The 27,370-nt window shown below is 41.4% G+C and overlaps 1 protein-coding gene across 3 annotated transcripts in view; it reads right to left on the minus strand.

Moving 5' to 3' along the window:
* Positions 1-1,033: 1,033 nt before the first annotated feature.
* The window catches only part of PDK3 (pyruvate dehydrogenase kinase 3), a 156,522-nt gene continuing 130,185 nt past the window's right edge, over positions 1,034-27,370 (minus strand). For all 3 annotated transcript variants that reach the window (XM_064483318.1, XM_031445692.2, XM_010997563.2), the window contains exons 7-12: positions 21,825-21,901; positions 20,396-20,497; positions 19,841-19,951; positions 16,886-16,999; positions 15,474-15,613; positions 1,034-11,616 (exon numbers count right to left, since the gene is read on the minus strand). In XM_064483318.1, coding sequence (XP_064339388.1) covers positions 11,586-11,616; positions 15,474-15,613; positions 16,886-16,999; positions 19,841-19,951; positions 20,396-20,497; positions 21,825-21,901 — 575 coding nt within the window. In that variant the 3' untranslated portion in view covers positions 1,034-11,585. The remainder of the gene's footprint in view (positions 11,617-15,473; positions 15,614-16,885; positions 17,000-19,840; positions 19,952-20,395; positions 20,498-21,824; positions 21,902-27,370) is intronic.

Below are 27,370 nucleotides of genomic sequence, written 5' to 3' on the forward strand. Positions count from 1 at the left end.
AATGAGGAAACTTAAGCACCATTAACAGCTAGCTGGTAGCAGAACCAAGGCAGATGTGCTGATTTCCTGACATTAACACTCTCCAGGAATCATTCAAACCCAAGTTTTTTGCCTCAAATATTTCAGAAGTTTTGTTTTTTCGTGATAAGTACACAAGACAGCAGTTAGGGGCTCTCAAATTTTTAAAAAAGCACACCTTCCCCACTGAATGTTTAGTAAAAGAATGACACATCGGTAAATAATATGAAGACTCCATCTCTTATTCAGGAAGTTTCTAACTGCACTCAAGTGTCTTTGGAGGCACTGGGTTCTGGTGCAGGTGCTGCACCAGCTCCTCAGAAAAGACCATGGGAACCAATAGCCCTTGAATTGAAAATGTCGTTTTTTATCTTCTGCATATTCCATATGACAGCAGATCCCAACATAGATTTTTTTAAAGGACTGCCCTGGAGCATTTGTTAAAATAAAGATTCCGAGGCCTCCACCCCAGAGTATCTGAATCAGCAGAGCTGAGGCAGAGACCAGGAATCTGCATTTAACCAGCATCTCAGGTAATTCTGGTGTAGGTGGTCCACCGCCAGTCAAGCCCAGTTTGCCTGGGACAGTCCCGGTTTACACCTGTTTACGTGGTTTACAGCATAATTATTAATAGTGCTCTTTCTCCCTGTCAAAAGTGTGCTGGCTTGGACAATACATTATATGGTCCCCATTCCTCGATCCATGGATCGTGTTTTGAAATAATACCATTTTAACAGTTTACTGTTAAGCAGTTCCTTTATGTTGCCAATAGGCTATTCCCCCAAAAGATGAGCTCAATGTTCCCTGCCACCGAGAAGCCAAAGAACCTGTTTTCGCTTTGATCGATCATAAGAATTTTGAAAAGTACCCTTGTCCATTCCCAGCAATTTGCAAAGGTGCTTGGTGCAGTTCATGTACTGAATTTTAGAAACTGAGCAAGCGGAAGGCGAAGCTTACAGGTGGGAGGGATGAGACTACAGACAAGAACTCAGGAAAAGACCACACTGACGCCCAGTGAAACACAACTACCACTTTATTGTTTGACGGTTGTGGTACAGAATTGTCCACGTGCTTCAGGACTACTTTGGCTATGACACACACCACAGATGGCTCCACGACTGATGGAGAACATTATCTGAGCCACACACTTCCCTGGTTGTTTTTCCAACAATCACAAAAATACTTTTCTCCACGGAATGCAGAGCGACAAATGACCTCAAACCAAAGTCATCCTTCACTTGTGACAGTGTGCACCAGTCAGGCCACAGAACAGCACAGAACACGCAGGGCCGGGCTTCACTCTATGAACCACAAGGCAGCTTGTGAACGCTGGACACGCGTGTACATTTCACTGTAACTAAGCTGACAGCTGCCCAAAGTGAAATCAGGTCAGATTTGGACTTAGGGTTACAAACACTGTAATGAACTTTCATTTCATATATAAGTTAGTCTTTTTCTCTTGTTAAATCAGCTATCATTTCCGGTTGAGACACTGCTTTTATGAGTCTAGGAGTTACAATGAAAAATCAGCCAAGTGACTTTACATTTAAATGCAACATTAAATATGTCCGCAATGGCATATTTCACTCCGCGCTGATTTTTCTTATTTGGTTTAAGCATTTCTTAAGTATTCACAGCTTGTGTTCTAAATCTGGAAAATATTGAAGTTACAAGCACTCATGTACTTTTGTGAGGATGCATATAAACCTGAAGCAGCAATTACAACCTCAAATGACTTTATCACCAAGGAACTCTGCAGGGACCAGGGTTAGCCAGAATGCTGAAGTGGTAGGTTCTACACTCCCAAACCGTGTGTCACGTTGTCCAGGACGGACTCAAGCCCAGCCCAGGTGTTAAATCAGAGTGCAGCGCTCAGTTCCAGTGCAACGCAGCAAGAGGAGCGAATAATAACGATGAACGTATCGGAAACAAAGGAAGACGCAACAGAACTCAATTCCTCTGACACTGAATACAGCCAACTTGCATTTTTTAAAGTACATAATAATACTTTATACTTTCTAGGTAAATCTTGACTTTCTGGGTAAACCTTAGCTGTCTACTCAGAGCCAAGATGCATTTAGTTTGGTCTAGTCTGAAAAAGAATTGTAAGTACAAGCACAACTTACAGACTCACGTGCCAGCTCTAACAGGAACTTTTAAAATTGAAAAGCAAGATATCAAAGGACTTTATGTGATGTTGTCCCCAGGAAGTTACACAGGCAGCTAGAGAAAAAAGGGAGCAAATACAGGATCTGGCAAGCCCCTTCTTTTTGACATTTTATGCTGGTTATGACAGCCGGACACAACCTGCCTCCTGACGGCGCTCGGCGAGCCCAGGTGTCAGGCCTGTAGTCCGGCCTGCTCCCTCTCTGATGGCGGGCAGTTTCCAGGGTTTCAGACCCCTACAGTGACAGGCTTTAGCTGTAATTATTCTAAAACATTTGTCCAAATGAAACACGGGGGATAGTAACCTCAGCAGTTTTAGATAAAGGCACAAGCCAGTTCTTCATGTAAATACAGTGCCTTTTAAAATACTGATTGCGGTTTCCCATGGATATAAGCGTTCAAATGAGAAAAGAAAATGGAATTTGGAAGAAAGAGGTGCCATGATGTAGTCTAAACAGCAATGTAACATTTTATGCCCACCCTGCCTGTTTCCGCCAACTGCTCGGTTCACTCCTCTTATCCATCGAGCGCGGCTAAACGGCAAATGCCTGTGACTTCCAATCAGATGTAACTTCTGTCATTGCCTTTTTAATGTCGAGCATATATGAAGAGCCAAAACAGTTAGAACTGGATGTTAAGATTCTTGTTATTATCTTGCAAAAGGAATCTCAAGGTAAGACTATTTTAAAACATTAAGTGGTTCTGTTATTAGTAAGAATTCCACTCTAAAGTTGCCATTTTCAACCCATTTGGAAGGCAAAGATGAACTGAAGAGCCATTAGAATTAGACATGTCTTTCGTTTGCTAACAGCAGGGCAAACATACTGCTTACAGTATATGTGATCTTTGACAATTTGTGCTGTTTTGGCCCATCTGCAAAAGTTATGCACAGAATTCAAATTAGCAGGCCACTTTTAGGTTGGCCAAAGTTAGAATTATTTAATAGAATGTTCTTTTAAGTGAAATTTTATCATCCCCCAAGGATTCAATTCCAATGGAAAACAGAATCCTCACTGAGAAGCCAAGAAGCAAAATCATCAAACAAAATCAAATTGCAGGGTTTTTCTATGAAAATCTCAGGTAAGCATGATGAAGAGACCTTGGTACACCCACTAAACAAAGGACTTTTAGGTGGTATTTATCATGAAAAAGCCTAAAGCACAGAGTCTGAGTGGTGACAAGGGCGAGGCTCAAGTTTCTCGGGTAATCTTGTATTCCCGAGGTAACAATACTTGTGAAACTCTAGCTCTAGAAATTTTGACAAGAATGATCAGATCTGAGCATACCAGGATAGACCTTCAGAGATTTCCATGGGGATTCTTACCAAAGGGTATTCCCTGAGACATGGAAGGGTCGTGAAAATGTAATTCTCTGAGTACAGAAAAATATAACTTCTACAATCAATTCAATCTCTTCACTTCTTCCTTTAAAGAAATTACTAAAATAAAAAGATATATCATCATCGTCTAAACTCTCCTGTTTTACCTTTTCTTAAAAAAAAAGTCATTTTATTTATGGAGACGCCAGGCATGGGCGGGATGCTTTCATATACATTCTCTATCCTAATACCTCTCTTAAAATATCACTCCTTTAAAGGTACAGAAATAAAGATATGGTTTTTAGAATTGGAACAAACTTAGTGGAATCCTCAAATAATTAGCTGCATTTTACAGAAAGCAATCATAATTCTTCACTTTTGGAAACTGTCACATGAAAAAGGTAAGCAAACTTACTGGAATCTGAAAGTGATGAGAACTTTTAAAGAATGCAATCGCAATTTTGCACGTGTGGAAAACATGATGTGAAAAACAAATCTGAAATACCTCTCTATGTAAATTAAAGCCCAAGCCATGGTATTCAAAATTAAAATGATTTACATAATCTACTATACTTTGTGTTTTTTTTAGTAATTAACCTTCCTGAGGCTGATTTTGTTCTCCTTAGTGTTTGCTTAACTAAAGTGCTTAATAAAATTTCTACAGAATATATTACCCTCTCCATAGATGAATTTTATTTTGAACTACAATCTGACAAAAACCTAACTACATTTAATTATGCTTGATTAATCCAAATGTCACTGAGAGATTTATAGAACAGAGAAAAACTTTTCAGGTTAAGTTCGTACTCTTTTCCCCGCAAGATTCCTGGATCCGCTATTACCACAAAATCTCCTCAGTTCTCTAACCTTTAAAAAAAAAATCCCACAGAAAGTTTTCCCAATTGTCCACACTGGATTATGGGACTCCAAGCATCAAGCCCTACCACTTATCCTCTTCAACAGATATGCAGACTCCATCAAGGTTGGAAATCACCATTTTAAATTGGGATGGGAACCGCCCCTGCAGAGTCGGCAGTGCTGGAGGGAAGAGGATACAGAGACAGGAAGGCAAAAACTATTACTGATTTATTAAACACTGCGAGGATATTAATGAGACATAAGGGGTGGGCTTTCTTTTAATGCAGGCACTTAACAGTATCAGACATTTGTTCAGAGGCTTTCAGTAGTGATGCCCTAAGGTGCTTTCATTTATATGGAAATAAGTCAATTTAAAGAATGACAAATTGGCTCTACCCATGGGAATCATTCAAAGCATCCCATCTCTTGCTCTGGCAGTCTACCCTCCCTTGGGTAGACAGGCATGTGTCAGAGAACCAAAGTGTCCTCCCCGGCTTTGCTGCTCCCTCCGAGGGAGTGAGACTGCCACCAAGAACCACCCATGTCACAATATGAGTAGCTCTCCTTGTCCCAGCTGCACTGACCCCATCACCGGGATCATGGGCAATTCAAGTCCAGGTTTTAGAGACAGAGGGAAAGGCAGAAACAAAGGTTTCTCAAGGATTCTGTGACTACAATATTGCTGTCATTTGATCTTGTTCACCTTGGTGAGAAGGGACCGTGAACACAGCTAACGCCAACCTACAGACATGAGAGGCAAAGTTTTCTCGGAGAATCCTTTCCTCCACCTCCCCAACCAGTTTGCAAGCGCTAAAGAGGGTCTTTCCTCCTGACAAGCAGCTATTTTCACTCCAGCACCATCAGTCAGATGCTGGAAGTGGGAAGAATTGGTTTAAATACTGATTTCTGAAGTTCTAAAAAGACACATCCAGAACCTGCTGTAATTGCATCTTTGTTATGAGGAAACAGCAGCCCACATCATTCAGTGCAATTTGACGGGAAAAGCTGGCTCCTCTCATCTGACCGCGGCTCCCCGCGGGTCGGTGAGACAACGAAGCGCAATGAGCTCAGTCCGCTCATGGACCCAGCGTCGCAGCGCGGCCCGCGGCAGGGCCGGTGCAGAGCCCCGCGGAGCCCCTCCGGGAAGACGGGCTCTCCAGATGCAGAGGAACACAGACAAAGGACAGAAGAACTCAGGACTCACCAGTGCTTCCTCACCTAAGGAACACACCCGTCCACGGTGAAAACAACATTCACAGGGTTTGCCCCCGCCCCCTACTCCCCCCTTGCAACCCCCTTCCTGCCTTTTTCTCCCAACTGTACTAAAAACTGCCCTTGGTGAGTGTCTCATCTGACTCCCCCACCAGCTCCGTGAGTCAGGGGGGGTCCGTCGCTGTGATCAACACCCCGCACCCAGCCCCGTGCGGTTTCTAGTGCATTGGAGACAGTCGCTATTATTGAAAGCGAGGAACACATGTGGCTTTCCTTTCCACGACTCCTCCATCTACCCTCTTCCCTTCATTCGTCCTGTACGGGTGGTGCCTCTTTCATTCTGCATCTCACGACAGGGCAGACCCAGGGCAAAGACTGACCTGAGGGAAAGGCACTGCGCAGAGTGGAGTGTGGGGCACACAGCGAGGCTGTCACTCGCACTCCCTGATCAGGGCACTCAGCTCTGAAGGTGAGAAAAGTGTGCCCAGTGGGACACACTGGCCACTGAGGACAGGAGGCTTCTATCCTACAATGAGGCCAAATAAAACCCCTAAGCTGTGATCCCCTGTAAATGAAACTACGATGTGTTCGCTTCTATAGTCAGTCCCAGACCCAGAAACCATCTCAGTGTGTATTCATGAATATCAAACAGAATCCTGATGAGGACTTAACGCCTTTCTATTTTTTGATGAACCAAATTTGAAAATGGGTTGACTGAAAAGACCGGTAAGAAAACCTGTGTCCCAGAACAGCTCTCACAGGGTTACCACCCTCAGGGGGGGGCAGCTCAACTAGAAACCTGTTAACACAAAATAATTCATACTTCTCTTGATAACTCTGATTATGTGCTAGCTTGAAATATCCCATCATATTTAATTAACTAATAAATCATTGTCGGTGCCTGGTAACTTCTTAAGTTCATTAAAATGTCACATCTTCCATTTTCAAACCAGAAGGTCCAGATTTCTCTAATCAATGGAACAGGATCTCAAGTTAAAAGTTATCTTTCCAAGGAGAACAATAAACAAAAATCCTGTATTAAGTTATTAACGGTTCTTTCCTGCAAGTGATATTGGTTTCATCTATTTACGAGCACATAGCTGCTGATTAGGAAGGACATTATCTTCAAAGTCAATGTTTAAGCACCTGGACTGCGGGGAAGATGGCAGAATGAGTGCATGTTTATACAAGTGCTCCTGCCCTTCAACACACACATCCACAAGCTGAAAAAGAAGCTGCCTACGATGAAACTAATAAAAGCCACCACCCCATAGTGAGGACTCCAGGGGAGTGTCTGACAACCAAGTGGAGGACTAATGAAAAGAGGATTCGCAGGTGTCTAGTGGGCCACAGTTGCTGGGCAGCTGTGGTGGAGACGGTTCCAAAGGATGCTACCAATTATGTCTTAATTTGGAGAAACAAAGCCCAGCGGCAGTCAGGATGAGCTGAGGGTACACTGCGTGGTCACATTTCCAGAAGCAAAACCTAGGAGGAAAGGTTGGCATCTCAGGTGGTCCCTTTTTGCGCAGAGGAGAGCAAAAGTCACTCGGAGCCAAACACACAGACTACATAGAATCCAGCAGAGCAGAAGGACAAACTCACCACACGCCTGCTAGGGAGACCTCTAATGGACGTGGGGAAACTCAAGGGACGTCCCTCTCCCTCAGTGGGACCCCAGGGCAGAGGAATCAACAGTGTCCACAGAAGGCACTCGGAGGAGGCTTTGCTTCACTCCTTCAGCCAGGTCCAGAGAACAGAATGAAAAAGAGCCTCTGCCATTATAACCTATCGATATCCAGCCTTATGGTTCAAGGGCTCAGGTGATCAAACACTTACCACTTGAAAGAGGAGGCATCAAGGAGGATTTATCCACACCCTTCTTGGTAGATAGAACTGGTCCCATGCAAAGACCAGACAATAAGCCGAAAAAGCCATTGCGATGCTTGTGCAACAATAAAAGAACAAAACAACACGGAAAGAAAGGGGTGAAAGAAGCAAAAGACAGATATACACACCCTGGAAACAGGATGATTTCAGAGACCACGAAAATGGTAGGCAACAGTTCAGCCTTCCAGGAAACGCAATGAGTCAAAGAGGACAACGCAATGAGAGGAAAAGCTGGCGGAGCTAAGGACAGAAAGAGAAAAAATAAAACTGTAACAGAAGTGAAAGCCACACTGCACACTACAGCAAACAGTGTCAGCACAATGGAAGGGTAAGATCTGAGGAGCAAATCACACAGTGGGAAGGAGGACCAGGAGACCAATGCGGTCAAAGGCTAGATGAATGTGAAGGACAGAGGACAGACAGCCAATAGAGGGGCAAACTGTTAAACTAGAGAACCAATAAACCAGTAAGAAATGTGGTAAGGTGCCGATGTCAATGTTGGATGCTCCTTGTGTACCTGAAAAAGCCGACAGGTAACTGTCAGCTCTGAGATATAGTTGAATGAAGTTAGTGCATTTCAAGGATAACCAGGAAATCACAAGCACTCAGGGCAAACAGGAAGGTCACCTACAAAAAGGGAGGAAAAATCTGGTTGGACTGAGCCCTCTCAGTACCAACAGATGCTAGAAGATAGTAGAGTGATGTCACCAAAGAACTGAGGGAAAAAAGATGTACCCTCAGAATCTGATCGCCAGCCAAGTTACTGTTCATAAGGGACAGCAGTAGAAAAACATTTGCAACTATGTGAGAAAATCCAACTGAAACTGTAATCCAGTCCACCAAAAGATAAAAGCATTGACTCTCAAATATGGAGTCTTTGTATGAGGGAGCTGGCAGTGAGCTGTGAGTTCATTCAAACATAGAATTAAGTCTCAATAACTCTAGTAATTATCTACAGTCAGACATTTTATAAAGCTGCCTATCTTTCTAGGTAAAAGCCACCAAATCTATTTGATTATCTCCTCTAACTAACTATGCCAAAATGAAAACACACAGAAGGCAACCTCTCCTGAATGGAATTCTCTGACACTATAGACAAAATTTGGTTTGTATCTTACCCTTGAGGGTTAACATAACCAAGAAATTCCTCAAAAGAGATAATGCTAATTACCTGGTTCACTGTTGAGAGCTCGGGCTGAAGAACAAGACGACCCAATTACTCACTTTGGTTCCTCCATGCCACCTTGGCAAACGACTGAACTGCTTTGGAACTCAAATGAAAAACAGAAAACTGCATGGTCCACTTCTTGGCATCCTAAGGCTCAAATAGGATGCTGCGTGTGAAAGTTCTTTGGAATCTATAAGCAAGGGTATAAAATCACGTCACCTGATTGGATGGAAAGAACCTACTATATTAAGGAGTCCAAATCAGATATTCAGAGACAAAGAAAGGGTCAGATGGCTCCTGTGGAACCATCACTACTGCCTTTCTTTCGTTTCTCTCCATGTGCAAGTCACCTCTTACCACGATAAAAAGGAAATGCAGTATTTCCACAGCTCCTGACCTGAGTTATTTTTAATTTGGAAAGATAGTTTAAGAATTTAGAAAGGTGTTGCCCACCACCCAAGGTAAACATCTGTCAATTTCCATTCATTGATTCAGTTAATACTTATTAGGCACCTACTATGTGCCAGGTACTACTTCAAAGAGTAGATGCCATCCCCAAATACTTAAAATAAAATCAAGTAAATGAGAGGAAAACACAGAAGAATTGGGAGAACTAAACAAATTTAGCTGAAAAACAGTTAATGGCTATTTATATTTCAACTGATATGTAGAAATGTGACTGTCTGCTTAGAGACAAAACCCAGCAAATAGCCAGACGGTTACACCTAAGTCCAGAAGAGTCACATACAGTCAAAAAAGAAGCATAAATGAATACCTGGGGCAGCCAAACTGGGAACACAGACTGTTGCTGAAATTCTTCTTATGGTTTCTTCGGAAGCAAAGTTAAATTCTTAATGCAGAAAGCAAAGACAGGAGAGGCAAGATTGTACTGGGGTCAGATGGATATGAATAATCTAGAAAGTGTGTCAGTAAAGAGCTACCAAGTCAATCATTAAAACATTGAAAGAAATCTTTACTTTTGAAAAAGATCTGGAAAGGGAGGAACGTGCTAGGATTTTCCCTATCAGCTTTGCCAGCTTCAGCCTTTACAGGGAGCCTGCTGTGAGCGCATCATGATCACGGGGCACTCCGCAGGCGCACACTAAAACGCTGCCAGAACAAGGCAGGAGGGAGCGCTCCTGAAGCTGCTGCCTCCGCCCCCTCCAGTGTGTTGTACTTTAAAGTGTAGAGGGCTATGGTTGGAAATGGAGGCCAAGTCAGATACTGATAGGCGATCTGACATTTATAAGAAAGCCGGGCTCTTTAAACACAAAGGGCTGTCATTTTTACATCTTTACACCACAAGGAAATCATCAGAGGAATCAGCCCCACTCCCAAGACACTGACTCAGTCCTCAAAAAACGGGCCTCCATGGGGACCAGCTCCTCCCCCGTATCTTGGAAGCATGTTGGTCTTTTTCTTACCCAACTAATAAATATGAGTTCCCTCATGAGAGCCTTCTGAGGATGGAAGAGATGAGATCTTTCTAAAGATGAAGGAAGGACCATGAGCTCAGGTAACGTCATAAAATGAAACAATATCAGATTCAGTGGAACTAAGAGCAACAGAGCTGTCACCTACCCAAGCGCAGCTGGTCAGAGCCCAGCTCCATCTGGGGGAAAAGCCCCACTGTGATGGCAGCGGGGACAAGTGCATTGGTACTGTCGTAGGACTGAAGGAAGAGGACCACTGTACAAGTTACAGCTTCTCAATCAGTGGGCTCAATACTTAAACACTGGATGGAAACATTTATATGGATGTTAAAAAAGGGCAGAAGTCAAAGTAGATGATATATATGAAAAAATACAGAGAAGATAAATGCATCCTGCGTAGCTCTACAGGTTGTGGATTTCCATCCGGACTCTCCAATAGCTTCCATTTCTCAGAGTAAATATAACACAGGCCCTCCTTCCTTACCCCAAGTCCTCTGCCAATTCCATCTTTCAGCAAAAAGTAAAGGATGGTGAAAATCAGCTTGACAATTCTAAGACTGGCTAAAATTCATGAAAATGTGAATTATGAAGCCCTAGGGTATTTTTCAAAATAAACCAGAAAGAACTTTTCTCTTCAACAGTCTATTTGACAACTAGTAAAGTGCATCACACAGGGGCTTAGAAAACTGCAAAGGAGTACAGTATGACAAAGGGACAGTATTTGGTGGTAAAAATTTTTACATAAGGATAAACATGCCACTTCCCCCTCTTTGCAAACTTGATAATGACCAGAAGGTAGTTTTTCACTTAAGATCTTTGAAACCAAGCAGTTAAGTGTAAAATTCCAAGACAACTTTTGGAACGCTTTAATCAATAGAATGGAAGTATACAAATGAATTTCAAAATGAAATCAATGCATCCAAGAGGAAGATCTAACACAAAAGTACCCGCGCCTCACAATGAGAATCCGATCGGATGGAAGAAGGCCAAAGTCTAAATCAGAGAGCAAGGAGGGATGCGCAAGAGAGAGGAAGGGCCCTGGGACCCGATTATCAAGACACGCTCAGCTGCTGTCTCCAACGTGCAGACTCCCAGGCCTTAGTTGGTGGTTTGGGACAAACATGGTATTTGGTCACAAAGAGCAACAGCAGAGACCTGCTGTACCTGGAATGGGGTGCGGGAGCTTAGGAATCTGGGGAGACCGCAGACACTCAACTCCCTGGTAATGAGGAGAGAGGTCTGAGGACGCGAGCGCGCTGGCGGGCTCTGCGCCTGCCCACGACAGGCGCCCACCAGAGCAGGGCATCACACTACAAAAAATGACTCAGGTTACTACTTTAGTGGAAGATCTGCAGTTGCTACAGGAAACATCTGTGGAAAAGGTCCAGCTCATACGGAGAAAATACACATTCAAGCACTGGATTAAGTATGGTGTCACACTCAGAGTTGGTGGAGGAAAGTTCTTTCTGGTTGACTTGCAGAAGACAATCTCTTCTTCACAGAGAGGACTGAAGCATCCGGTTCTTTACAAAGTTCTGTTAGTCTTGATTTTGTCCCTACAAAGAAAATAACGGAAATATCCAGAGTGAGTTTATGAGGACAACCTTCTCTATTTTAACCGAGACTTACTCAGAGCATTTAGTTACAATGATAATTCAAAATCCCATGTCTTATCTCAGAATCATTCTCTAGGGTTACTACAGGAAAAGAATGACCATTTAATGACTTAGATCTACTTTAAAACAGTTTTTTACTCTCAGTTAAAAACCTGATTAGAAATGAGGAATCACTGCTAACGGGTATGGGGTTTCTCTTTGGGATGGTGAATAGGTTCTAAAATTAGACACTGGCGAGGGTCACACAACTCTGTGAATATACTAAAAACCACTGAATTGTACACTTTAAAGGGGTGGATTTTATGGTATGTGATTATATCTCAATAAAGCTGTTGTTAAAAATCTGCTTAGAAAATAAATTTTAGAATTTCTCACTCACTCAGTGAATGTACCATACCTACTAAATACTTTCTCAAGGTTGCCACCAATTATCCTCTTTGTATGATTTAACAACTTTAAGCATCAGGCTAACCATTTTAGAGTCTTGGAAACTGCTTTCTGCTTAAATTTGTGTGTCTAATAAGAAATTAGAAATGAAGACTCATACTTAATTAGCATTAACAACCTGCTAAACTATTTGAAGGTTTTAAATAGCCTTTAAAACAATATTCAATTAAAGCCATCTTTCTACAATCCAAATGGATCTTAATATTTATAAAGACTGCTTCTGTACGACCCAAATAACTACCCCTACCGGACCAATGGCTAGAATTCATTGATCACACTGATGCCCAGCATGCTACCTGACTTACATACAGACTGAAAATGGAATCAGAGGAAACTGATCCAGGTGTTTCAAGTTGATTTAGCTTAATCTTGGCTGGGGATGGTGTGTGTGTGTATGTGTGTATATGTACCTGTGTGTACACTCACACTCATATGCACAAACCAAACTTTAAACTTCATCATCAGAGGTGAGTGACCAGTCCAGCAATATTGTACAGAGGTCCATCACAACACTTCTACAGAAAAAAATAAACATCAGTGTAGATACCTTTTACATCATTCATCAGAAAAGACCAGTGCTACTATCATGGTACCAAATCACAAAGCTATAGAAACTATTTGCATACAAATACCTTTCTGTTACACTATCTTATAAATCAAGGTTTTCAGGGTAAGAGGAAATGTATACAATTAAAATATATTAGGGAGATACACTGCAGTGTTAAAACAGAATAAAAATATCAATACGAACTTATGATTAAAAACACATATCTTTGTAGGTCTGTCCAGAAAAAGGGGCTAGAAAAGGTGTAATGTACAGCCCCAACTCCCAGATTAGGGTCTCTAATATCTACTAGAAGGAAATGGGAGTCCTTCAGGATCATGGCTTATTGTAGGGAAAGTGTAAGACAAGCCTAGGACATCATCTTGGGCCAGAAAGCAAGGAAGCTTTCAACGAGGAACGGGGCTTTCTCAATGGAACACAGAGGATCTGGCTTGAATTCTCTTCCATTGGCCAAATATGTGCCAATTTTCGCATCAAAAAGATGGCCACTACATGCAGTGACATGGCTGAACCTCACAGAAAGCCAGACACTAGAAGAGCACACACTATGTGTTCCTTTTAAGTTCAAGAAGTGAGAATCAGATACAGCAAAAGCAGATAGAGTTGGAATAAGGGTTATATGGTGGGGAGGGAAGGAGAAGAGTTTGACTAGAAAGCAGCCTTTCTGGGTGCTGGAAATACAGATGTGAAAATTCATCAAGCTGTAAACTCAAGATCTGTGCATTTTATATATATACACACATATTGAGTACTGGCTGAAACATATCAAAGCAATAAAGATCTATAATGTTCATAATAATACTTAAAAACAAGAAAGCCAGAAGCTCATTTGTCACCATTTATGGTGCTTTTTAACTCAACTTCTTACCTTGAAAATTAATAAGTCAAGGGAAAGATTTAAATGCTTGCCCTGCCTTACCAGGAGGAACTGTACTTCAAAAGGTACCTAAATGGCCTTAGCTGATGAAGAACTTCAGAGCAGAATGTCAGCTAATAACTGTCAAAGGAATGATACTTAAAAAAACCCTCTTCATTATATAAATGTTCATAAAATTATTGATTCAGGTCAAATTTATCAACTGGTGCTAAAAATCATTAGGTGGTGGTTGCCTGGCGGCAAAATAACACTACACAGATTACTTGTTAGTTGAGAAGGGAAAATTAACTATACTAAGATAGCCATCATCTGACTTATGGTCAGTCTTACCATTACTAACGGTGGATCAACCAGATATCATGGGTCTTATAGTGTAATTCTGCAATAGTATTTATAAAACATTCTAGCAAAAATTGCTCCTTTGAGCCTTTAGATGAACTTCCAGTTTATAGGAGACACAGGGAAAGGGGGACAAATTAAATGACATGTCGAGGAAGAAATCAAACAAATCAAAGTGGGACATTTTTGCAGGACAACTGGCATGGTTTCAAAAAATTGTTCTAGACTAAAAATAGCTTGAGACCTACTCAGATGTGTTATGTGGTCCTGGAATTGATTTCCCATTTGGACAAATCAGGGGAATTTTCATGATGCAAATTTATTGACACGGAAAGGTGGGGATGGTTAAGTGAAATAAAAGCAGGTTGTACAACAGTATGAAAAGTATGATTGTATTTGGGGAAAAATACACGTACGTATGTTCAAATTGCAAAATATCTGGAAGAACACAAAGCTCTAAGAATGGTCATTTCTGGGTTGTGGGAATATAGGAGTTTCTCTTTTCTTTTTTTCCTTATTTACATTTTCTAATATTTCACAATATACATATACTGCTTTTCTATTACTAAAAAGTTACTTTAAATTAAACAAATAAACAGAATCCTTACTGTTGCTAGTAGAATTGGACCTTAAGGGTAGTCAGAAGAAAAAAAAATTGGAAACTAAAGATTGGATTATTGTCCTTATTACCATAAAGTAGTGAAACTTGTTATTCTGTGATTGATAATTTTCCTCTTTTTTATTTTTTCACTGTGGTAAAGTGTACATAAAATTTACTATCTGGTTAAGATGGTAAAAAAAAAAGGTTTCTTAAAGTGTACAATTCAGTGGCACTAAGTACATTCACAGTGTTGTGCAACCATCACCACCGTCCGTCTCCGGAACTTTTTCATCTTTCTCAACTGCAACTCTAACTTTCTCCACTAAACACTAAGTTCCCTTTCCCCCTGCTCTCTGCCCCTGGCAAACACCATTGTTCTTTCTGTCTCCAGGTACCTTGCATAAATGGAATCATACAGTATTTGTCCTTCGGGGGTCTGGCTTATTTCACTAAGCATAATGACTTCAAGGTTTATCCACATTGTAGTATGTGCCAGAACTTTATTCCCTCTAAAGGCTGAATAATTTTCCGCTATATGGATAAACCACATTTGTTTATCTTGACTGATAAATTTAACTTCTTTATTTTTCCAGTTTCAACCCGCACCTACAGACTTTCTCTAAACACTCTTCTGTCAATCTCTACGGATGATGACAAATTACAGATGTAGTTACTTTTTAAATAAGATTCATGGCAGAATAAACCCTGCTTACTGCTATTAATACCTCCATGGGGCAAGGACTCCTGGAGCATCAGGGCCTCTATTGGAACTGCTACTCTGGCTACCCAATTCTTGCCATCCTTCCTGTCTGGGGTGTAAAGCTACTCCGATCTTTCTTTCTTTAGGGATTGCTTTGCTTTTCCAGGGACAAAACCACAAAGATTTGGCTCAAATTATCAATTGTCTGGATTGTACACTCTGGACAAAAATCAGATCCTTCCTAACAGAAAGAAAAGCGGTAAATTACTGCTTCGCCTTGTATTTGGAGGCATCCCTGGGTTCACTGCTGGGATTGCTCCAATCGTCGGCTTCAGGTGTGGTCTTGTAATGGCGCCATGCTGACTTATTAAAAACTGGAAGTCTCTCAAATGATTCACTTGAAAGAGCCTAAGGGAAAAACAGAAATATACACCAAAGGTCCACAGTGTCATTTTTCTCACGTGAAGTATGAACCCAACTTTTACTATTTAAAGCTCTAGACACCTTGATACATATTTTTGGAGTTATAGTAAAATCACATTTGAGTAGTTTACTTAGACTGGTCAGGGTGAAATTGAAGCTTTTTTTTTTAAAGGAATAAAAACATTCACTCATGAAAACCCAGTACTGATGTACACATGACCAGACAAAAAGTATTTTAGTTCAGTTAATACTGATGTGAGATACTCAGCTGTCTTGACTGTATGGTCTTAGAGCAAACACTATTGTCCACTGGGCAACTACACCCCCAGAGGGCCCTGAAGAAATAGTTTCATACACAGTGGATTTATTAATATAACCTCATAACGTGATATCAAATAGCACATCATTCATAGGCACTGGCATCTAAGATAAACACTCCAAACAACTGGCTATCTTTATAACATATGACACACTCTGTAGCTGTTAAATAGGGTGGAACTGTTCTATATGAACAGATATGGAAAGACTTCCAAGATCTATTGGAAAGTGTTTTTTTTTTTAAAAAGCAAAGTCCCAAAATAATCACTTGTGTGAAAAAATAATAGATTCCCCCTTATATGTTGATCAATGCAGAATCAACTCCTAAGAGGATCCACATGAAACTGGTACCCACGGTCACCTCTGGAAAAGAGAATCAGGTGGTTTGGGGCCAGTAATGGAGAGACTTCGTTTTCCCTTTTGTAGATTATACATTTTGTATTATGTGCCTATAGCACATATTCAAAAAATACTCCAAATATTCTAGAGTTTACAAGTAAATAAAAGTCTGATACCACCAATGAATGAGAAAACTTGTGTTAGAGAACTCTGTTATCTCATCAACCTTTTAGGTAACCATATTATAATCACTGAATTCTTCTAACTTTGGGAAAGCCAACAAGTTGCCAAAGACTAAAAGACTTCAGTTTATGAAAACCAATCTCTTTTTAGAGTAGTCCTTTCAATGGATATGCAATTTTTAAAAAATCACAACTCAGAATTACAGTTTTAAAAATCAATATTTATGTTTTTACATCTCCATGTTTCCTATTTCACTATATCTGAGGATAAAATCAAAGGTAGGAGATAACTTGGTTTTCACATAAAACTGAAGCAAATCTGAGCTGAATATAAGAGATGATACTCTCCATTAGTTATCAGAACGTACAGCTTTAAAAAGTAAAGACGCCTTCATATAATAGAAATAAAATGCAGTACCTTCAAATAAATGACAGCGTCAGTGCCCACTCCTTCCATGGAATAGAGTTTTAGATCTCCTTGAAAATATCTAGCATACAGACGAGAAATTGGCAAACCATAACCAAATCCAGCCTATCGAGAAAAAACAATAGTCAGACAGGCACAAAATGCTAACACGTTTAGCCTGAGGACTACCCCGAAGATTAAAATAAATTCTTGATCCACACTTAAAGCAAATAAATTATTGATCCAACCTTTACAGTATTTGCTCATCTATGGCAAACAATCTATTTTCACCCTGCAAAAGTACTTCTCATATGTTTGTTTGGAAATAATAGAAATATTCCAATTTTTGACTAATGCTTTCTGAGCATTTTAAAACAAATTTTTAGCCTTGTTAAAGCAAGTCCCAAATCAAGTGGGACTGAATTGAAAACCAAACTAAACCAGATCATTCCAAAGTCCCATTATCTGTTTCCCTTGCTCTTTAAAGTGCAAATTAAATTGAGTAGCACAGGAGTTCAAACCTACCAGTGCCAAGGCTAACACAATGAAAAGAAAGCAATCTCCTAAGGGCTACTTCCTGAGACTCTGGGAATGCTTCAGTGTTGTGACGTATGGCAGCCTGCACATTTTTACAATGTGCAAGAAAACAAGCCCAGTATCCTCTCGGATCTCCAGGTCATAGAACCCTGACTGGCAGTAACAGGTTGTCAGGTGGTAGGAAGGTCTCTGGTATTGACGAAAGCAATAAGAACAAGTGAGGCTGGTTTCAGTACCTCTAGGTGGAGGGGAAGGGGCTGTTTTGTAAGCTTTGGCCCTTCTGATTAAGTCCACAGACAGGCTACCGAAGGAGGTGGGGAAACACACGTGCAGCAGCGGATGCGTGGGTTTTAGGCTCAGACAGACCTAAGGCAAAATCCACTTTTTGTGCCACCGTGAGCAGTTTGCTCAATGTCTCTGACGCTGTTTTCTCAACTGAAAGTGTAATAAGAAGCTTATCTCAGAGCTGCTCTTAGAATTAAATGATTTAAGAAGTGGAAAGTCTTGGCACGGTGCCTAAGACACAGCAAAAGTACATAAATGGAAGCTGCAGTTCTGGCTACCGCAGAGCAGCGATTTTACCAAGTTCCATGGCTTTTGACCATTTTGTAACATCTTTCCTGGACACCTTCCTCGGGGTGGGGCTTAACTCAAAGGGCTGGGTGTGACAGAGCACCATTACTGAAGGGCTGTGGGCCTGGCAGAATACAGCCAGTAGTGAAGACGACATAGACACAGCGGGGACTGCGGTCACCACAGCAAAGGACCCAGCGTACTCCAGGAAGGGGCCAAGGAAACCTGCCTCCTCCATTCCAGCAAGGCCCCAAGCCTGCCCTCGGGTCTCTCAGGGAACAGCCGAGAACTCCTGAGCCCAATATGAGTGTGAGGAGACAGGCAAGCCCAGAGGCCCGTGGGAAGCAAAGGCGGGGCCTCCACCTTGGGTTTGGTCAGGTTCAGGCAAGTCTTCCCAGAGTGTCAAAGGATCAATAGGAGATGGCTAGGGGGACATTTCTGAAAAAGAAATGTGTGTGTCACGGCACAGAGCTGTAACACAGTAAGGTGTTTGATGAGGAAATTGTTTTCCAGGAGTTCATAGCCACACTCCCACTGAAAAGCTGAGGAGAGCTGACTAACCAGGAGAGATGCTAGTAGGGGCATTTCTTCCAAAGGAGAGCACGCGGTACACTGGACAGAATGCAGATGTAGCCGTGCCAGCTGTGACGATAATGAGCTCAATGACTCGGGGCAAGGCACTAACCTTACTTCCTCATCTATAAAATGGGAGGTTGGATGCATACTTCTTAAAGGTCTCCTACTTCAATCGCTCAGTTTCATTTTAAAAAAACTATGACATAACAGCTGTCCTCAAGATGCTATTTTGAGACCTGAACCAGATGATCCATATTCCTTTTAAACCACTGGGGAAGGCTCTATTTTTGCTCGCAGTGGGGGTTTTTTTCCCTTGTGACATTTATTTAAGTAGGTACCAGAAACTGGTCAAGGCAATGCCTTTCAAAATTGATCTTTCAAGAATTTTCTTGACTCCTATAGAAATGAGTTTCTCTCTGCTTTCAACATGCTGTGTTAACAAACTCTGTCCTGAATAAATGATGCTAAGTGTTGGATTTTATTCATACAAAGAAAATATAATCTTATGTGATTATCAGTCAGGTAGGACTTGAAAATGAAAACGTAGATCCTGAACCATTTTGCAGACTGATAGCTATGTTGCTGTGTTTAATGACAAAGGGTTCAATTGTTGTTTGTCAATTAGAAACACTCAGTGGGGAAAGAAAGTGTGGCCCTACCAGGATCTAAATGCTGCCATGGTAACCAGAGGCTTTCCTCGCTGCCTTAATAGGGCTGAAGGTTATTTCCACAGTGAGACAGAAAGGGCTCTGGAAATGCAGACCCCACCTATAGGTTTCCTGCTTATGTTATTTCATATGAAAAATTTAATGTGTTCATAATTTAACATTTTAATTATATACACAAATTTGGCGGGGGAAGCTCAAAGGCCCTGGGTGATATGGTGCTCTACGGAATGCAGCGCCCAAGTGCCCAGGGCCAGCTGCAGCCATCCCCGCTGTGCTGCTCCCCGCTCACCTGCTTTCACGCTTCCACCCGCTTCGAGGGGAGCGCCGGGCAGTAAATGGCACCCTGGTAGGAGTCTTATCCACAGGGAAATGCTTTTTCTCTGTACTGGGGAGGTAGGCACTCACCTCTGACTGTTTCTTAGACACAAATTAAGAAAGAAATCTGCGTCCAAACGATTTATATAGAAAGTAGTAGTGGCATAAAATCCCCCCTCCTTCAAACCATGCAGAACACATTCAAGTTTAACACGGCTAACGTGCCAACCCAGGGAGACAGCCAGCTCTGCCCCTTCTCCTAATGGTCTTTCCTGAAGCAGCAGTTTCAGATACTTACCAGAGGGGCAGCTCTTGTGGGCTCCAGGCTAGGTCTTGGAGCAGTTGAATACATGTAGTTAAAAAGACGATCTATTTTTCGTAGCGGGACCCCACCACCTAGGTCACTTATCTGTAATGTATAAAATGTTAAAGTAAGAAAAAGGAGAAGGAGAAGGAAAAGAAGGAGAAGTCATCAATCTACACTTAGAAGGGGGCAAGGAGTTCATTAAATAAATAAAGCACGTACCAGGTTACTCTAAACCATGCAAGGGCTTGAACCCCCAATGTAATACGGTCCCTTAGTGAACAGTGCAAAACAAAGAAGGCAGTGGAGTGCATTTAGGATCCTACTTAGGATCCAATAGGCTTGGGTTTGAGACCCTTATTCAGCTCCCTAAAAAATGGGGTTCTAATGAAATTTAAATGAGGTAACTTAAGCCAAAGATCTAATGCAGTACTTACGTACGAACAAGACACTCAGGGTCAGTTCTCTTCCCTTCCCTTTCATTCCTCAATGCTTACACACTATTAAATTAATTGATAACACAAGTATACATACGAATAGAGCAGATACCTTAATGGATAAGTCTTCTTTACCCAGAGTAACAAGGGTTTTAACAGATGGGTAGCCCTCTTTCTTATCTTCATACAGTTCGACTGTTGCTCTCATTGAGTTCTGAAATCACAAGACCTTTTTTTTTTAGCATACCACCAACTCACAAACTACAACTTTAAAAAAAGAAACTAGCACAAGATTACCTCTACTGGACCGTTCTTTTGTGGGGCAACTATGAGTTGGATTTCTACGGCACCTTTTCCCCCCTCTAAAGAACTTAACCAAATGTGTGTTCAGATCAAGGAAAAATTTCTTGATGCTTTATTTTGTTTTTCATCTCATTTTAGTTTCATCTGCCATACTAAATACTCATTTTTCTTTCCTTCTTTTTTTTCTTTTTGTCTTTCCTTTGGGGTATTTAAATGATTCAACTCTTAACCAAGAGGAATGTTTTTTATCACATGTAATGGGGCTGCAAAGGCTCACTGATGCGCTTTAAATCCCATTTATCAGTCTGCATTTACGGAGCACCCTTCCTCTAAAGAAGACAGAAAACCTGAGAGGATTCATGCTTCCCACAAAAATTAATCATTCGGCTTAAAAAAAAAAAGTAGATGAAATGTCAGGTAAAAAGAAATTCTGAAAAAGCCACAGCTGCTGAAGAGAAAGTCCACAATTGGATGCCCATTTCAACCTTGAGTGTCACATCAGTAACATGGTAATTTTGGGAAGCAAATCAGCATAACTGATTTTTCAGGTGTTCAATTTAGGGTTTTACACATTGGAAGAAATGAAATTTTATCTCCAACTCCTTGTGCCAAAATACTGCCACTTCATGCCATTAGCTACTGGCTAATGAAAGCAACAGCTTAAGCTGTAGAGTCTGAAGAGTTTTTTTCTTTTTTCTTTTTTCTTTTTTTTGGGGGTAGTCTTTTTGGGTCCAGCCCTTCCCCATCTTTCCCCTCTGCCTCTGTCAGATATTCTGAATTTTCTGAACTGATTCAAATATGTAAAAGTCCTAGTGTGTCTTTCAGGACTAGAACAAGTGCTAATGGACCTACATGGTTAGTGTTCAGAAGCACAGATGCATAAACATGTTTTTATTTTGACCTGGCTACCACCAAGAAAGCCTTTGCCAGGTTTGGAAACTAAAAAGCATCTCTAATCTCATAGCTGAAGAAAAAACTGTATGGATTTTACAGAAAGTCACTAAAGTACAATTAAGCTTCAAAATCAACATGTACTAATATTCACAAAAACTATACCGTACACAGCAATTTTTCATCTCACAGTGTACAAATTATAAAACCCACAGGATATCAGAAATAGAATTTTAAAAATGGTTATGCAAAACCTTTTTCTTATGCTAATCTAATGAATCCATTATGCCCTGAATCAAAGTAATTTAAAATGAAGACTTCTTTCCATGTTTTTAAATTCCACTTACCTTGAACAACTCAAATAGCATGTGAAACAGATGTGAGGGCACATAAACTACCTGAATAGGTTTGTCTGGAGCTTTGGCTGAAAACAGAGACAAAATCGTCAATGATTAAGGACCAAAACTAGAAGAAAGTCAAGAATGCTGTTTCAATCCTATTTTCCAAGTACATAAAAAAGAACTCTACAAAAGGCTAGTTTAGGCTTCCATCTCTAAAGGCAGGGTTGAGCAAAAGCATGTGCTGTGAAGTCCAACAAACTTGGGTTGAAATCCAGCTCCTTCACTTACCAGCTATGTGATCTGGGGCAGAGTTCTCTCTTTGGAACTCAGCTGAGCAAAACTGGAATATCATCACCTTTGTCATGTTCTGAGCATTACATACGTTCATCCAAATATCGCTTGGTGTTTTTCAAAATGGGGTCCCCCCCACTGACCACAATGGTCAGCCAGGGAAATGTGAAGCCACAGAGGAAAGGGGGCACATCTTCTTGGTGAACTGGACTAAACAGCAATGTTAAATTCTATTAAATTATGAGAAAAAGGCACACTACTGACAGCTAGCAGAACTGCCCCCCCAGAGACCTACAGCCCTTTCTCCTCGCATCAGCAATCTTCTGAGGAAAATACAAGAAACCTCGAATCCTGAGACCTTTAAGAGACCGAAACTACGGAAACTTTCTCAAGCAAAACACCCATGTTGTAATTTCAACCTTACCACTTCCTCTAATAAAGTAATTAACAGTAACATAAAGGAGAGTGAACATTTGTTTGTTTCTTAGCAGTTTACAAAGAGCTTGCACACACATTATCCAATTGAACCCTCATGATGATACTGGGTGGCTCACAGGGTGGCTGGCTGGGGACACAGGCTTTGCAGAGGCCTGAAACTGGATGCCTGAACCAAGAGCTTTTGATTCTAAGTCCTGATCCTTTTGATGATCAGTTGTTTTTAAAGTTATTACGTAATATAAGCAACAGTCTCCCCTTGTCCCTGGTTTAGCTTGCTGCAGTTTCTGTTACCCATGGTCAAACGAGGTTTGAAAATATTAAATGTTAACTTCTAGAAACAAACAATCCATAAGTTCTGAGTAGTGTGAGGAAATCTCGTGCCTTCTCGATCCGTCCTGCTCGGGACGTCAATCATCCCTTTGTCCAATAGATCCCTCCCATTACGTAGTAGCCACCTCAGTTAGCAGATCTCTGTTGCAATACAGTAGTGCTCGTGTTCAAGTAGCGTTTATTTTATAATGGTCCCAAAGCACAAGTAGAGTGATGCTGTGAAGTGTTTCCTTTAATTGAAAGGGTGAAAGTTCTCTCCTTTATAAGGAACAAAACTGTACGCTGACATTGCTAAGATCTACAGTAAGAACGAATCTTCTATCCCTGAAATTGTGAAGGAGGAAAAAGAAATATGTGCTAGTTTTGTTGTCACACCTCAAACTGCAAAACTATCACATGGCTACAGCGTGTGATAAGGGCTTAGCTAAGATGGAAAAGGCCATTAAATCTGTACAAGATATTTTGAGAGACAGAGAGAAACCACATTCACGTAACTTTCATTACAATATATTGCTATAATGATTCTAATTTATTAACAGTTCTTGTTGTTAATCTCTTTCTGTGCCTAATTTATAAATTAAACTTTATCAGAGGCATGTATGCACAGGAAAAAACAGTATATACAGGGTTTGGTACCATCTGTGGCTTTAAGCATCCATTGAGGGTCTTGGAACGTATCCTCCATGGAAAAGGGGGGACTAATGCACAAAAGATTTTCAAAAATTTTTTAAAGAAGGAAAGTCAAAGTCCTTCCATCCTTTACCATCTCACCCCACAGTCCGCACGAAGAGGCAGCCATGCGTTACTACTTCTGCTTCAGTCTTCTGGGTGATGTTATTCACGTCCTGTTCTGTAGCTTTAATGAACTCCTCTGTACTTTGCCTATAGGCTCTTTTTAAAAAGCTGAACATCGACTGTGTTGGTAACATAACTAGGGAAATACTGCTCACTGTGGAGCGGCCGCAGGGGTGTGCCGGGATGACGTTTCCTTTCCTGTGAGACCAATGTGTCGTGATTCATGCGTCACTGGAAGGAGAATCCTTAAGGCAAAACGGATTCACTTTATCCACCTCCAACTGCTCAAAATCATGCTACCCTTTTTAGGTTGCCAAATATTTGGACCGTGTCTTTCTTACACAGTTTTATGTATTTCCTGGAGTTTCTAACTACCTTGCCTCTCAGGGAACTGGACAGAGAAGTATGCGTCCCTCACTGCAGCACTAAGATCTTCCAGCCTCTTTTCTGCCGCGTGGGGTCCATTCCATTCTTCAAGATGTTTCAATTAGAATCGATTGCTTGCCAAACATGCTGCACAGCCATCACCCTCAAATTGCTTTTGATTGAAGATCTAATGTTTTTCACTATTTCTTATATCTACATTATATACACTATCAAGTCAGCCAGGTAACTCATGTCAGAAGGGTGTGCATGGTAGATACATTTCTCAATCCTCATACCTCTGATTCATTTGATTGGAGGTTTAGCTAGGGACAGAATTCTAGGTTCAAAACCATTTTTCCCCCAGCATTTAGAATGGTAGGGGGCGGTGTCTTCTGACCATGACAGCACGGCTGAGAACTTTAATGCCAGGGAGGTTTTCATTCATGTTGCTGGTTTTCACCCGAGGTCTGATACACCTTGCTTGGAACATTCTTGTTGAAGAATGAGGAACTGGATTATTCATTTGAGGGAGTTGGTGGTCACTTCCCCCTGGGGCCCTCCCCTAGGAAGGCTGGCTTGGAGTTCTGTGTACCTGGTCAAGACTTTCCACTGGCTTTAGGCTGGACAGAAAGCAAGCTGGACCCTGACCAGAGGGTCTCCCAAATGCCTGAGTGAAGAGGGCTTAACTTTGGGATAGCGACGCTCACGCCAACAGCCCTAGTTTTTCCCAGGTTGGTCCCAAAGAAACTCCTTTGATTTTGACCTTTGCCTACACGTGGCTGTCTGCAGGCAGACCAGAGTCCAGCCGCACCCCATCACCCATCCTTACTTCACCTCAGACCAGCTTTGAATTATCCGCCATCTTTTGACTTCTCGATCCAGCCCTGTGCACCCCCTGGCTCTGTTTCCAGAGTCCCTCCAGGGTAATCTGGTACCACTGCTGCTGCGGCCTCCTCCTCCATGGCTTCTTCTGCTCTGTCCCACTGACTAGCGTGCTTCTATCTGGTTAGTCTTTGGCAGGAGGTGGGATCAGTGGCACACTGACGAGCACCCCTGCTCCCTTGCTGTTTTTCTCCCGCGTTCCTTTGTTCTCCTGTTAACGGGGCCCTAGGAGCATGCTGAATGCTCAGTCTACCTTGTACCAGAAGGCATGATTAGTTATATAAACAGCCTTCTGAATTCAACCTTTTTTTCACTACAAATCTCAGGGAAATTAGAATACCTTTGATAGTTTTGTTTTGTTTGTTTGCTATTCAGTTCAACCAGTATTCTCTAAGAGCCATCTGAAGGCTTGCTCAACTACTTGTACTTTACTTTGAGAACATTATCGTTTAGAGCTCTTCCCTTCCATTAGAGGCCATGTCAGTGTTTCTGTCCATGACTCTTCCCTACTCCTGGGTCCAGTGGCTTTTATGCAGTAGACCCTTAATAGATGCTTGCTGGCTTTCTAAAACAAAACTTAAATGGAACACGACTTTTTCCATCTAAGGGCACATTTTTAAAAGTCAATGGAAAAAATGGTCCAGGCTTTTTGTGCTCAAGACTCAAGAAATAATGAAGTCTATCTGCATAATCATTGCTCCAAATACCATTAGCTGAAATGACATTTAACAAATGCCAACAGAACTCTATATAGGCTATAAAGAATTTTATTTTCAGATAGTTCTATAAAGAGTGGGGAAAAAAACCTGGAAGCTAAGCAGAAAAAATTCTTTTAAGAGAAATGGAAGAGAAACTCAACCTGCAGTTGGTTGAATCCGCGGATGCAGAGGGCTGACTAAACTCTCCCATTTTATTTAAGGGGCTTGAGCATCAACAAATTTTGGTATACGTGGGGGGTCCTGGAACCAATCCCCTGCAGATACCGAGGGAGGGCTGTATACTAACAGGAATTTAACCCATTTGGGCTTCCATCATTCCATTTCTGAAATGGGCACAGTACATATCTCACTGGGTTAATATAAGGATTAAATGAGACAATAGTGATAAACTAGTTTACACAGAGCCTGCCACACAGTAAGCAGTCAATAAATATTAGCTATTACCACAACTGAAAAATTAATTTCTACAGTGTTAACAGAGCTACTAGTAACGATTTTTCGATTCTTGTGTAGAACCACTTGACTGACAATATCCACAAAAGTATCCAATATGGGGAAACCAGAGGTCAAAGATCCCAGGATAGACACATACTTTTCTATGAACCCTCTTAGAACAAAATATACATGGCATGAATTGAAATTTTTACATTTCCCACCAAACCTAGAACTATGAATCAACCACTCGACAGGAAAAACTAATCTAGAAATGGTGAAGAAATGTAAGTGGTAAGCATAAGTCTTATCTTTCCCAAGTCAACCCTGACTTCTGGTAGCCATCCTTTATTAGATTTCTAGTCTGTGTCTGGTGTTATATCTGCAGCCCTAGAAACACGACCTTTCCATCACCTCACAAGGTGAGCTTACAGATGAGGAAGCTGAGTGTCAGAGGTGAAGTGACTTGTCTCCTAAGTGTCAGAATCCAGATTGCCACTGCCTGGCTGGCTACCGAGTTCACATATTTCCCCTAAGTCACGCTGCCTTATCACACGGATGCAAAAAGGTAAGGTGCAACTGCTGACTGGCTTAATGCTTTGGCAACTTATTTCTCAAGAAAATGAGGATGTTAAAATGATGGTGGAATGGCTACCTGTCTTTGGAGAAACCCACATCGGTTGCCGCAGGTAGCTAATCAGAAATATAAGAAATCTGATATAAGGTAAATAAAATTCTGTGATTTTTAATTGTGTTCCAGAAAAGACAATAAAGGAAGTGCACTCTAGCTAGCCCCCAATATTGAGAATTCTAGTGGTGACTGGTAAATACTGATGGTGTTTGCACAGTGCGTTCTACATAATCCTAGTTACTACTTTCTCAGGGGGTCTCCGTTGGGAAAGAAAAAAATAAAAAATTCAGAAAAAGAGATAACATGTCAAACTAACAGAACTTAAATTCCCAAGTAGCAACAAAGTCTTCTTTTGGGTTGAAGGCGGCCTCACTCCTCTGAAGTGCTGAGCAGAGGGCAGTGAGAGCTATCACTGACTACTGTTAAAGACACCCACTGGGGAACAGAAGCACCCTGAACGGGGATGCTATGCTGGTTCGCACAGGCTCTGAAAATGAATCCACTGAATCTGGCTCTGTCTTGTTACAAAGCCACAGCATCTGCTTAAAATGTTCAGGACCAGCCTCTGACCTATCTCTCACACGGAGCTTGTTAGAGTGCATGTGCAGTCCCTAACTGTGCTCGCAAAGAGCTTTGGCAGTCAAGAAACAGGAAGTATAAATCATAAA

The sequence above is a fragment of the Camelus dromedarius genome, chromosome X (genome assembly GCF_036321535.1).
Source record: "Camelus dromedarius isolate mCamDro1 chromosome X, mCamDro1.pat, whole genome shotgun sequence".
In the NCBI taxonomy this organism is placed as follows: Eukaryota; Metazoa; Chordata; class Mammalia; order Artiodactyla; family Camelidae; genus Camelus; species Camelus dromedarius.